Source organism: Somniosus microcephalus, chromosome 1, assembly GCF_052327205.1.
Source record: "Somniosus microcephalus isolate GS21.2 chromosome 1, FLI_Smic_1.0, whole genome shotgun sequence".
Taxonomy (NCBI): domain Eukaryota; kingdom Metazoa; phylum Chordata; class Chondrichthyes; order Squaliformes; family Somniosidae; genus Somniosus; species Somniosus microcephalus.
This window is the reverse complement of record NC_140987.1, coordinates 2,139,368-2,151,647: the sequence shown is the minus strand read 5'-3', so window position 1 is coordinate 2,151,647 and position 12,280 is coordinate 2,139,368. Positions and strand designations below refer to the sequence as shown.

The 12,280-nt window shown below is 45.8% G+C and overlaps 1 protein-coding gene across 1 annotated transcript in view; it reads right to left on the bottom strand.

The window, feature by feature from the left end:
- Positions 1-12,280, bottom strand: part of LOC147123888 (nipped-B-like protein) — an 832,420-nt gene that overhangs the window by 435,143 nt on the left and 384,997 nt on the right. Inside the window, 1 exon segment of the mRNA XM_085963154.1 lies at positions 323-488. Coding sequence (XP_085819280.1) covers positions 323-488 — 166 coding nt within the window.

Sequence of the window (12,280 nt, the reverse complement as noted above, 5' to 3'; positions counted from 1 at the left end):
AAAGTCTCTCTGAAGCTGTTGCTAAGCTACAGAGACGCTTCCAAGGTACTAAGCAACAGTGTTTGTTGTCAGATACGGAGATGAAAACCTCCGTATGCTTCAACATTAACGCTGGTATGTCCGGCAGTTTTAATAGATCAGCAACAGCTCGGTCCCGTCGGTGCCGGATATAACAAAGTTTCCTGTAAATGGATAAGCTTTGGTGGGTAAAGTGCTCTTTTGTCATTCTAGATTTTGTGCTACGATGACCATGGCATTGAGTGATTTGAAGTGTTACACATATTTACCAACATTGCTAATCAGAGAATAAGACTATACTTACATATGGTCTGTGGAGACTTGGCTGAGGCTATGTACTAACTGTGTGACAAGGCTCTCGTCTCTACAGCCCATGAGGCAATTTACATCTTCTGCAATTCTCCCTCCAAACAGCAAGCTTTTGGTGGTGGTAGCAGGCAGTGGAGAGGGAAGTGGAAGCTGATTCAGCACTGTGTGGAGAAAGAAACAGGCACTCAGATATTGAACAACCACAAGCAATGCATGCAATCAAAACATGGTTAAAGTTACAGCAGCACAACTGCACCAAAAAGAACATTTTAGGTAATTTATCCAAGTTCAGCACAGATCAACTAGATTCAAATTCAGTGGCCTTATGAAGAATGTTCCTGATATATGTTGTATCCTTTCTCAAGCCCCACACTTTCCAAATCATCCATCTGACCCCACCCCGCTTCCTCTGGAAAAGTCCAGCAGCAGATTTACATCTGAAGTGGAAGCCTGAGACGGAGATCTACATTCACCATTCGTGGTGTTTGTGGAGCAATGCTGAACAAGACCTCTCCTCACTCAAGGGGAGCTTAAATGCACATTTCTATCCAGAGCAAGAAAGGCACAAATATCCTAAAGCAGAGTCCAACAGTTTAATGCTCACCTACCTTAATATTCTTAAAGCCTCTGGTCCCCCAATATATAAAGGAGCCTGGTCGAGAACATGTCCGGCAGTTTAAAAGTGCTGCCAATGACTGTTGGAAAATGTACCATCACAACTGCACTTATTCTTGCATGATTTTCAATGTGTAAAGATGTCTGTGGCCCTTCTTCTTAGGCAGTCACTTTGGTGCACACTAATCCAACCTTCCAAACATAATCAAGCCCTAGGACCCCACTGAAAATATCAGACATTTTCTTAGTCTTTCACATAATCAAGCTTTTAGATTTTCCTACTTTAGGCACAAATAGCTTCAGGGTTGTTGCAAAGTGTCAGCAGCAATCTGCAAGAGTACAGCCACCAATAGACTTGTACATGAAAGTAATGGTGAGTCAGGAATTCTAAGGGTTCTAACAAAATATTATTGGCACAGAATTCCACGAAAGGAATGGTCCCCATTCGTGTGACCTCTAAAGCAGGTTGTTTGTGGTAGAAATTTAAGCCCAGACACAGTAGGGTCTATCAGAGTTCCAATGCATCGATCCTGCAAGGTCAGGTGCTGATCGGTGTTCTCTTGGAGACTGGCAAGTTCTGAATCTTGAACGGTTTTTATGCAAGCTCTTGAAACTTGCGGCCACCGTGGGGCAGAAATTACATATACATAAGCATGCCTGAGGAAATGAATGCCATTAAGATCTGCTGCACAGATATCGGTGATTTCACAGATTCCAATACTACAACTGATGGCAGTATAGGATCTCTAAATTTCAGCAGGAAATCAGTGCAGAAAATTGATTACCCCGTGGTGCCTGAATGAACATGGGACAGCTCTCAGTGTAAATTCAGGGGGACTGGATCACATTGAGTTCAGGTCATCCTGACCCAAATTAAATGTGATATCCATGAAGCCCAACCAGGGCTTTAGATCGCTGAGCAATGCAGGTTTTGGACACTGTTTCACCAACCCAACCCCAAAGATTAGTTTGTTAGGTGTTAGCGGGGTACAAACCTATAGAAAGTTGCAGTTTATGAGTATGTTTTTTTAAACCCTTTATAGAGAATATCCAATGTAGAGTGATTTAACGTACTGGTGGCACAATGCAAACTGAAAGCAACTGTCCCACTGATCCTAAATCAGTAACTTGCAACAGAATTCTTCTGTACCTAAAACTCGAGTACTGAATCAGTGTGCTTCCAAGTTATGAGTTTTCAGCTTGCTAAATTACTCCCAGTCCAAGACTGCAGATTTAACTTTGGGAACACAAAATGTAGACAATTTTTAAGAACCATATTGTACTGGTTAATCAGAATCATTCTTCAATGGCAGTATTCAGCTCGTCAGCAGTTTACAACTGATGGCAGTATAGGATGAATAAGATAAGAAAATCACTAACACTAGAGAGAATCATAGAATGGTTCCAGAACAGGAGGCCATTTGGCCCGTCGAGCCCGTGCCGGCTCGCTGCAAAAGCACTTCAGCTAGTCCCACTCCCTGCCCTTTCCCCGCAGCCCTGCAAATTTATTTCCTTCAGATACTTATCCAATTCCCTTTTGAAAACCACGATTGTGTCTGCCTCCACCACCCTTTCAGGCAGTGCATTCCAGATCCTAACCACTCGCTGCGTAAAGAAGTTCTCTCTCATGTCGCCTTTGGTTCTTCTGCCAATCACCTTAAATCTGTGTCCTCTGGTTCTCGACCCTTCCGCCAATGGGAACAGTTTCTCTCTATCTACTCTGTCCAGACCCCTCATGATTTTGAACACTATCAAATCTCCTCTCAACCTTCTCTGCTGAGAACAACCCCAGCTTCTCCAGTCTATCCACGTAACTGAAGTCCCTCATCCCTCAAATCATTCTCTTAAATCTTTTCTGCACCATCTCTAAGGCCTTCACATCGTTTGTAAAGTGCGGTGTCCAGAATTTGACAATACTCCAGTTGAGGCCGAACCAGTGTTTTATAAAGGTTCATCATAATTACTGTGCATCAGTTAATAAAGATCAGAGGTAGAAAAGAATTTGAATTATAAATCTTGCCACAGATGGTGGTAGTAAGTATCTGTACTGAGAAATTACCCAGCTTCCAGCCAGGACATCACACTACCACGATAAAACGGATCGGTTACGTTTTCATTTTGCTGATTATGCATGGAAATAAACTTGTGGAAATGTTTGTCCTAATAACAATCTTACCAGTATGTGTAATAAGCACAAAAATACATCGAATGTAAAATTATTTTTGGCTCTCCCTTCAGTTGAAATATGGTCCCATGAAAATTTCCCATTTCTCAGTCATTGCTGAGTAGAACAATTAATTCTTCTGATTCACTGAGCAAATCTATTGGTAATGAACTATAATCAGTATAGTCCACAGTTCCTTTCGGACAGCTATCCATTCCATGGAGAATACACAAAACCACCCCAATGATGGGGTAACATCTCAGAAGATGAAATTAAACATAAATGTACTGCACCAATACAGAGAAAAACCTACACAGTTTACAGCCAAAGCTATCTTGAAAGGATCAATTCTTCTGGCTGCCAAATCTCTCAGGCAGTTGAGCACCTTCTCCAAGTGAGGCACTTAGTCCCGGTTTGGTAGGGCTTTGCTACGCCCCTCCGTGGCTTTATGCAGAGTAAGTGGTGCAGTTCACACATCTGCAAATCTAATTTCCTACGTCTCCATCAACCTGTATCTGGCTATTCATGGATTCCACAACATGTTTAACATTTTCAATAACCTTGGTATTCACCGCTGTAGTCCACAAAACTCGCCGTCTGTTAGCCCTGATTGCCAAATTTTGTGTCTTATGAAGCGCCTGGAGACGTTTTACTACATTAAAGACGCTATATAAATACAAGTTGTTGTTATTATTGTTGAGAGGGTGGGGTGGAAAACAATTCTCTCTCTTCAGTCTGTTGTGGGTCATCACTCTCCTGGCTGCCCAATGTAAATTCACTTTTGTTTAAGCAGTTTATAAATGTTGCACTCACATTGTCCCATCCTTATTCACAAGTCTTCAAATTCAATAATGAGTATTTTGTGGTTGCTCATGTTTGGATTTGTTCCTACCTGCGGACAATCCCTGCTTTATAGGACTATATGAAAGTGTACTGTGCGACAGAATGACAGTTATTGGCATTTTAGTTCAATGCCCAAGCGGTCAAAGTCAGATGCACTCACTCCTGCTGAAATACTCACTGCTCCAGTGGAGGCTAGAAAAACCGATGCTAATTACTAGCACTCCCTCCAGTGGAACAAACCCAGTAGTTCAACAGCCAAGAGCTTCACTGGTCACTTCTGCACCAGAGGACAGCAGAATTTTCAATCCAACGTACGTACGTCTTTCTGGGTGTTTTTGAAACAGGCAGCATTACACATATGGTCTAACTTTCACAAAGAGACGTCAATAGGAAGTTCCTTCACCTAGTTTTTATGAAGCAGACAAAAACTTGGGATTTGATTGGCTAGACACAGGGATTTTACCCTGGAAGTTTTTTCATGATGCTGCCAGAGTCCCAGATGGATCTGAACTGATGCGCAATCGGGAATCTGCCATGAGAATCAGCAATTGGTCGTAATGGGTCTTATTAAAATGTGCTTTGTAATAAATTGTACACTTTTATATATAGGTTCAGATAATAGTACAGTCAATGAATCTTGTGAAACATTTGATGGATTTATATTATAATTAAATTGTACTGCTGTTTTTGAAATAACAGCAGTCGCCTTCATAATTTATGGAGCTGACTGCTGTTACAGTTAGTGAGTCTTCGGTCATTAATGCTATTTTCTCAGACTTCAGTTGCCACTAGCCTTGATTAAGCATATACTGAATAATGACAGCCCAGCCCAAACAATTCACAAATAATAAGCTCAACAAAATGAGAGAACTAAAGGTGTGAAAAACAGTTGTGTGCTGCATTACTCCTCAGAAGGGCTTTGTGACACCTTGTTTTTTTAGGTGCCATTCTATTCAATTTACTCAGGTTGACCAGTTAGACACAGTTAGGCCATATGATGCCTTCAGTCTACTGAAAGTGGGTGGACAAACATTCCAAGCGGCTGACAATCTATAAATAGCTATTGATCAAATGTAATTATAACAATGGTGGCTATCCATTGCCTTTTCTTTCAGTTCAACTTCAACGGGCTTTGAATTGCATCTCTGTGAGAAGTCCGGCTTCAGCTTTCCAGCCACAGAGCTCAGTGTTTTAAGGTTGCGCTGAGCAGTAGAGCAGCTATGATTTCAGACCATAATATGCTTCACAGCACAAGTGTACTTACTTACGTTTTAAAGTCAATGTTTGGACAGAAAGCAAGTGGCATTTTTATTTGATGCATCAACATTAGATGTGTATGATTCACGGTCTTATATTGTACTTGCAGGGGATGCCCGGCGTTGCCAGGGCAATTTTGGAGCGCGCAGTCTCCCTGCTCCTGTCTGTCAGCTCTGTCTCTGCCTCTGATACCGGCCGTGCGGGGCCTAGCGCTTGAGGCCCGGCCGAGACGGACCGCAGCTGAGCTCCCCCGCGGGTGGCGCGGTTGACGGCCGGCCGCTGCCGTCCCCGTGGGGATGAAAAAAATGGCAGCAAAGTTTAGGGAGACTGGAGGATTTGGTCCAGCCTGTGACGCACCGATTGGTCAACCATCAGGTCACTGAACTGTAGGATTGGTCAAACAGCACGTTAGTCAACGCTAATGAGAGGTAGGATTGGTCAACCGCTAATGAGTGGATTTTTGAACGTTTTTGGTATAGTGTCCGAACAATTTTTGTGTGACCAAAAAGTAAATACGCCTATGAGAGTCCCCTAATGATAAGCTTTCTTTTGATATAACATATGTGTAGGTACACTCAATAACTTTTGATTGTATAGCCGGACAGACAGAAAGATGGAAAAACAGAGGGAAAGACAGACCGTTTTATATATACTAGCTGAAGCTTTTTGAGGGCATGTTGTTGTTGGGGGAGAGAGAGAGCGCGAACGACTGGGGGGGGGGGGGGGGGGGGATGAGAGCGAGCGACCGGGAGGGGGGGGGGGGGGAAGAGAGCGCGACCAGGTTTTTGGGGGGGGGGGGGGGGCTAGCAGACCCTTTCCCCTCTCCCAGCGATGGCTCCGGGGAGCTCCGTGCCGCCCCATGCACTGACATGGCTCAGCCCGAGCCCCGCCCTCCCGAGCCCCGCGATCATTAGCCCCGCCCCTCCCCCGAGCCCCGCTCCTACCGCGTGAGGCCCAGCCGGACTCAAGTTGCGCTCCGGGCGGAAGTTGGCGCGCGCGCTGACTCCCGCCCCACCCGCCTTTACTAAGATGGCGGCGGGTGGCGACGCTCGGCTCAGGCCCGCCCCCTCCAGCCTCCACAAAGATGGCGGCGATCGCGGGCCTTTTGTTGATCGCGACGGGAGGTGCCTAGCTCGGGCGCGGCTGGGCAACAGAGGCCCAGACTTCGAGGCCTGGAAAAACGGTGAAAAGTAGGAAAATTATAGAGGTTAGAGAAAAGATTTACAAATTAATTAACTTTTTAAAAAAACAATTTGTGTTTTAAAAGCAGCGTTTTTTTTTGCTGGAAATGTAGATTTGAAAAGAAACACGCAGAAAGTGGGAAAAAGAAATGAACAGTTTAGAATCAAGATGGCGGCCACTCACCTCATTTCAGAACGATAAGGCCCACCCACACGCACCGATTGGTCAACCGTCAGGTCACTGAAGTGTAGGATTGGTCAATCGTCCTGTCACTCGACTCTAGGATGGCACGCCTGCACACGCTACGAACCCGCCCCCGTGACGCAGCGATTGGTCGACTGTCGGGTCGCTCGACTGTACGATTGGTCAACCTTGACGTCACTCAATGCTAATGAGCGGATAATGAGCAGAGTTTTGAACGTTTTTTGGATACCGTCGGCACAATTTTTGTCTCACCAAAACGTAAATACGCTTATGACCGTTCTGGAATCGTAAGCTTTCTTTTGATGTAAAGCACATGTAGGTACGCTCTATAACTTGAGAGTGTATAGCCGGACAGAGACAGACAGACAGAAGGACCGCTTTTATAGATAGAGAAGAGATAGATATGTTTCTTTACCCGTTTCATTTAAATAAACCATTTGTTTTTTTCAGAACCAAAGTCTTGATCTGATGGTGTATATTCAGTCTGCTTTTTGAAGAGAATCACTCTGCAGCACATCATTCAATCCATTACAACATTCCAGTCGGTGGTGGACCGAGCAAGGATTACCTGTAGCAAGGCCTGGGTCTCTGTTGTTTACTTAGATATGGGGCAGGTAAAGACATATTCCAGGAGTTGACAGGGAAGGCAATGGGCAGGCCAGAGCTGGCAATCAGCAGGCATATACATCTGATGTTTACTGATCACAAACAATAACCAAGATATACTGCACACACGTACCTGTCTATATTACGTTCGGTACACAGATTTGGGCATCACTGTTCCTATCATGCCACAACCCATTATTGAGCATCTACTGGCTGACATGGGCCCCACAGTTACACCTGCAGCTGCACGTAAACTACTAGGTGGAGCTTCAGAAGCTCCAGTTTCGCATACCTAAAGCACAGGAACAGGAGTCGGCCAATACAGCCCCTCAAGCCTGTTCTGCCATTCTATTAGATAAAATCATAGAAAGTTACAGCACGGAAGGAGACCATTTCGGCCCATCGTGTCCGCGCCGGCCAACAAAGAGCTCTATCCAGCCTAATCCCACTTCCCAGCTCTTGGTCCGTAGCCCTGCAGGTTAGAACATCCCAAGTGCACATCCAAGTACTTTTTAAATGTGGTTAGGGTTCCTGCCTCTACCACCCTTTCAGGCAGTGAGTTCCAGACCCCACAACCCTCTGGGTGAAGAAATTTCCCCTCAAATCACCTCTGAACCTTCCACCAATTACTTTAAATCTGTGCCCCCTGGTTTTTGACCCCTCTGCTAAGGGAAATAGGTCCTTTCTATCCACTTTATCTAGACCCCTCATAATTTTATACACCTCAGTAAGGTCTCCCCTCAGCCTCCTCTGTCCCAAGGAAAACAAACCCAGCCTATCCAGTCTTTCCTCGTAGCTAAGATTCTCTACTCCCGGCAACATCCTTGTAAATCTCCTCTGTACCCTCTCTAGTGCAATCACATCTTTCCTGTAATGTGGTGACCAGAACTGCACGCAGTACTCTAGCTGAGGCCTAACTAGTGTTTTATACAGTTGAAGCATAACCCCCCTGTTCTTGTATTCTATGCCACGGCTAATAAAGGCAAGCATTCCGAATGCCTTCTTTACCACCTTATCTACCTGGCCTGCTACCTTCAGGGATCTGTGGACATGCACTCCAAGGTCCCTTTGTTCCTCTACACTACTCAGTGTCCTACCATTTAATGTGTATTCCCTTTCCTTGTTGGCCCTCCCCAAATGCATTACCCCTCACTTCTCCGGATTGAATTCCATTTGCCACTGTTCTGTCCACCTGACCAATTTATTGATATCTTCCTGCAGTCTACAGCTTATACCACAAAAAGCCCTGCGGAACCCCACTGGAAACAGCCTTCCAGTCACAAAAACACCCATCAACCATTACCCTCTGCTTCCTGCCTCCGAGCCAGTTTTGAATCCAATTTGACACTTTGCCCTGGATCCCATGGGCTTTTAACTTCGTGACTAGTCTGCCATGTGGAACCTTATCAAAAGCCTTGCTGAAGTCCATATACACTACCCTCATATACCCTTCCTTGTTACCTCCTCAAAAAATTCAATCATGTTTGTCAGACACAACCTTCCCTTAAAAAATCTGTGCTGACTATCCCTGATTAATCTGTGTCTTTCTAAATGAAGATTTATCCTGTCCTTCAGAATTCTTTCCAATAATTTTCCCACCACCGAGGTTAGGCTGACTGGCCTGTAATTACTCGGTCTATCCTTTTCTCCCATTTTAAACAAGGGTACCACATTAGCAGTCCTCCGGCACCACACCTGAAGCCGGAGAGGATTGAAAAATGATGGTCAGGGCCGCTGCTATTTCCTCTTTTGCTTCGCTTAACAGCCTGGGATACATTTCATCCAGGCCTGGGGATTTATCCACTTTTAAAGCTGCTAAACCCCTTAATACTTCCTCTCTCATTATGTTTATTTCATCTAATATTTCACATTCCTCCCGATAGCAATGTCTGCTTCGCCCCTCTCCTTTGTGAAAACAGACGCAAAGTATTCATTAAGAACCCTACCGACGACTCCCGCCTCCACACACAGATTACCCTCATCATCTCTAATAGGCCCTACCCTTTCTTTAGATCATGGCTGATTTGTAATTCAACTCCATTTACCTGCTTTTTCTCCATATCCCTTGATACCCTTACCCAGTGAAACAAACATTTGTTTAGTCTTGAAAATTTCAGCCTCCCTACCTGCATAGTGCTTCTCAGGTAAGTTTATACTCAAACTGATCATTTATGTCCTTGTCCCAGCTAAAATTAACTTTTAATTTTTTCCTCAAATCAGGCCTCCAAGCCTGTAGCACCAACTCCAGCCTCCACAATCTTCACATCATATCTCCAGCACCCTGCTTACTGCCCCATTATCTTCTCCCCACTATGCAAAGCATCTTTTTCACAGCTTCTTTAAGCTTATTCTAACAAATTCATACTTTTAAATACTGATTTCAATTTTTCATTTATTCCATAATATTGTTCATTATTTACATCCCTTATACTATCCCTTAGTAACGGTAAACTAGTGTTTGAGATTGCAACAACAGGGCAGCATCACACATGACCAGCACAATCCAAGGCAGTAACAGCAGCACCATCGACAGGACATTAACTGGAGTAACAGACTATCCTGATTCAGAGGGCAATGACACAGGAAATCAACTAGTATCGGAAAAATTCTTGCCTCTGCTCATAGTTCCTTGTCTATAAAATCCTACTTCCTAATATGACATTTTTGTCGCACTTTTGTTATTTCTATTTCAACATTTAGAACGGAAACTGCCAATGCAAGTTCATATCACCCTGTAATTGCACAATATGGCCACTAGCTGGAGCTATGGAGCAAATCTGAAGTGTTTCTCAGCTTCAGTGCCATTTTCCACCGACTCCCCCCACCTGCCGACATCCCCCCACCCGCTGATACCCCCCCACCCCCACTGATACGCCCCACCCCCTGCCGATATACCCCCCACCCCCCCCCGCCGATTCCCCCCCACCCGCCGACATCCCCCCACCCCCTGCCAATTCCCCCCCACCCGCCGACATCCCCCCACCCCCTGCCAATTCCCCCCCACCCGCCGACATCCCCCCACCCCCTGCCAATTCCCCCCCACCCGCCGACATCCCCCCACCCCCTGCCGATTCCCCCCACCCCCCGCCGATTCCCCCCACCCCCCCCGCCGTCCGACATCCCCCCCGACCCCCCCGATTCCCCCCCAACCCACCCCCGCCGACATCCCCTCCCACCCACCCCCTGCCAATTCCACCCCCCCACCCACCCATTCCCCCCCACCGATAGCCCCCCCACCCCCCGCCGATCTCCCCCCCACCCCCCGCCGATCTCCCCCCCACCCCCCGCCGATATCCCCCCCCCCACAAGTAAGTTCATTTTAACTGAGCTTTGAGGATTTTGATTTTAATCTTATATACATTGATATTGCTTCTTCCCTGCAGCTTGAATTCTCTCGCTGCCATTGAAGATGAGCAGTGAGGCTCTGATTCAGGGCCCTATTGCTGTCCAGCAGTGTGGTGTCCTTCGGTTCCCTCTCCCCAGCCCCTAACCTGGCTTTACCTTTCCCCTCTGGCCTGCAGCATCACAATCCTGTGCCGGGGTCCAATTATCCCTCTGCCTGTCACAACACTACAATTGCTTTTCACTCCCAGTGTACAGCTCCACGAGAAATCATACACAGCAGGCCTTGCTCCATCATATTTAATCACTTTTTCCCTCCTGTAACTTTCTTTGCCCACATTTCACAATTACTGTATCAAGTGCCGCCGGTCACGGTGTAATTGTAGGCTCCAACCACAAGGTGGCACTACATTACCTTTCCTCTCAAATTTCTCTTTCTGAATTTAAAGTCCTAAATAACATTGGAAACAATTAAAGATTTCACAGTAATGTGATTAAATTTAGCCACTGAATTGCCTTTTAATACCTTCATGAACACTAATTTGAAGGCCTCAGCCTCTCAAAACCCTGGCCTTTGGATATTTTTACTTCCCAACAGGCGAGAGTGCCTTCAATCACATCTCTGCATTCTGAACAGGTGCAGTTTGCAGAACTGCGCGTATCAGCAACATGTGAATTTCTTTGCTTGTTGCAGGACTCCCCATTCTGGGACCCCCCTCATAATATTAAGGCCCTGAGATCCAATCCAGATACTGCCAGACCCCAAGGCCTTTCCATGTGCACCCAGGTCCACTCCGAAATGCTGCTGTCAGTGCCCTTGATGCAACACCTATTCTTGTAAAACCTCTCACCGTCAGTAATGCCACAACAGATGTGTTATAAGAAAAATCATGTGTATTTGTAGATTTACACTGGTAAATGATGAAGTGAAGATTTTAGTTCTGCAGATGCTGCAGCTTAATATACCCTTTCCACATCACTGCCACACAGGAAGAATTTGATTTTAATGCCAGTTTCCAGATGACATTCCCACAGTCCCAGCAGCACTGGTACTATAATCTCGTGAGTTAAATCCCACCATGGCAAATTGTGAATTTAAATTCAGTTAATTAAATAAATCTGGAATAAGCGAGTATCAGTAATGGTGACCATGAAGCTATTGAACTGTCTTAACAACCCAACTGGTTCACTAATGTCCTTGAGGGAAGGAAACCTGCCGTCCTTACCCGGTCTGACCTACATGTGACTCCAGACACACAGCAATGTGGTTGACTCTCAGCTGCCCACTGGAATGGCGCAGCGAGCCACTCCGTTGTATCAAACCGCTATAAAAAATACTTCAATAAAACTAGACTGAGCACCTGGCGTAGAACTAGGTATTGGAATCAAACACGACAAATGTACACCCAGCCAATCGACCCTGCAAAATCCTCCTCACCAACATCTGGGGACTTGTGCCAAAATTGAGAGCTGTCCCAGAATCATACCACTCAGCCAATGTCGCAGACTCATCCATCGCCAACCCTGGATACGTCCTGTCCCACCGGCAGGACAGGCCCACCAGAGGTGGTGGCACAGTGCTATACAGACGAGAGGTAGAGGCCCTGGGAGTCCACAATATTGATTACGGACCCCATCATGGCATCAGGTCGTACATGGGCAAGGAGTCCTCCTGCTGCCACGCTCCCTCAGCTGATGAAACAGTGTTGAACACCACTTGGAAGAAGCACAGACAATAGC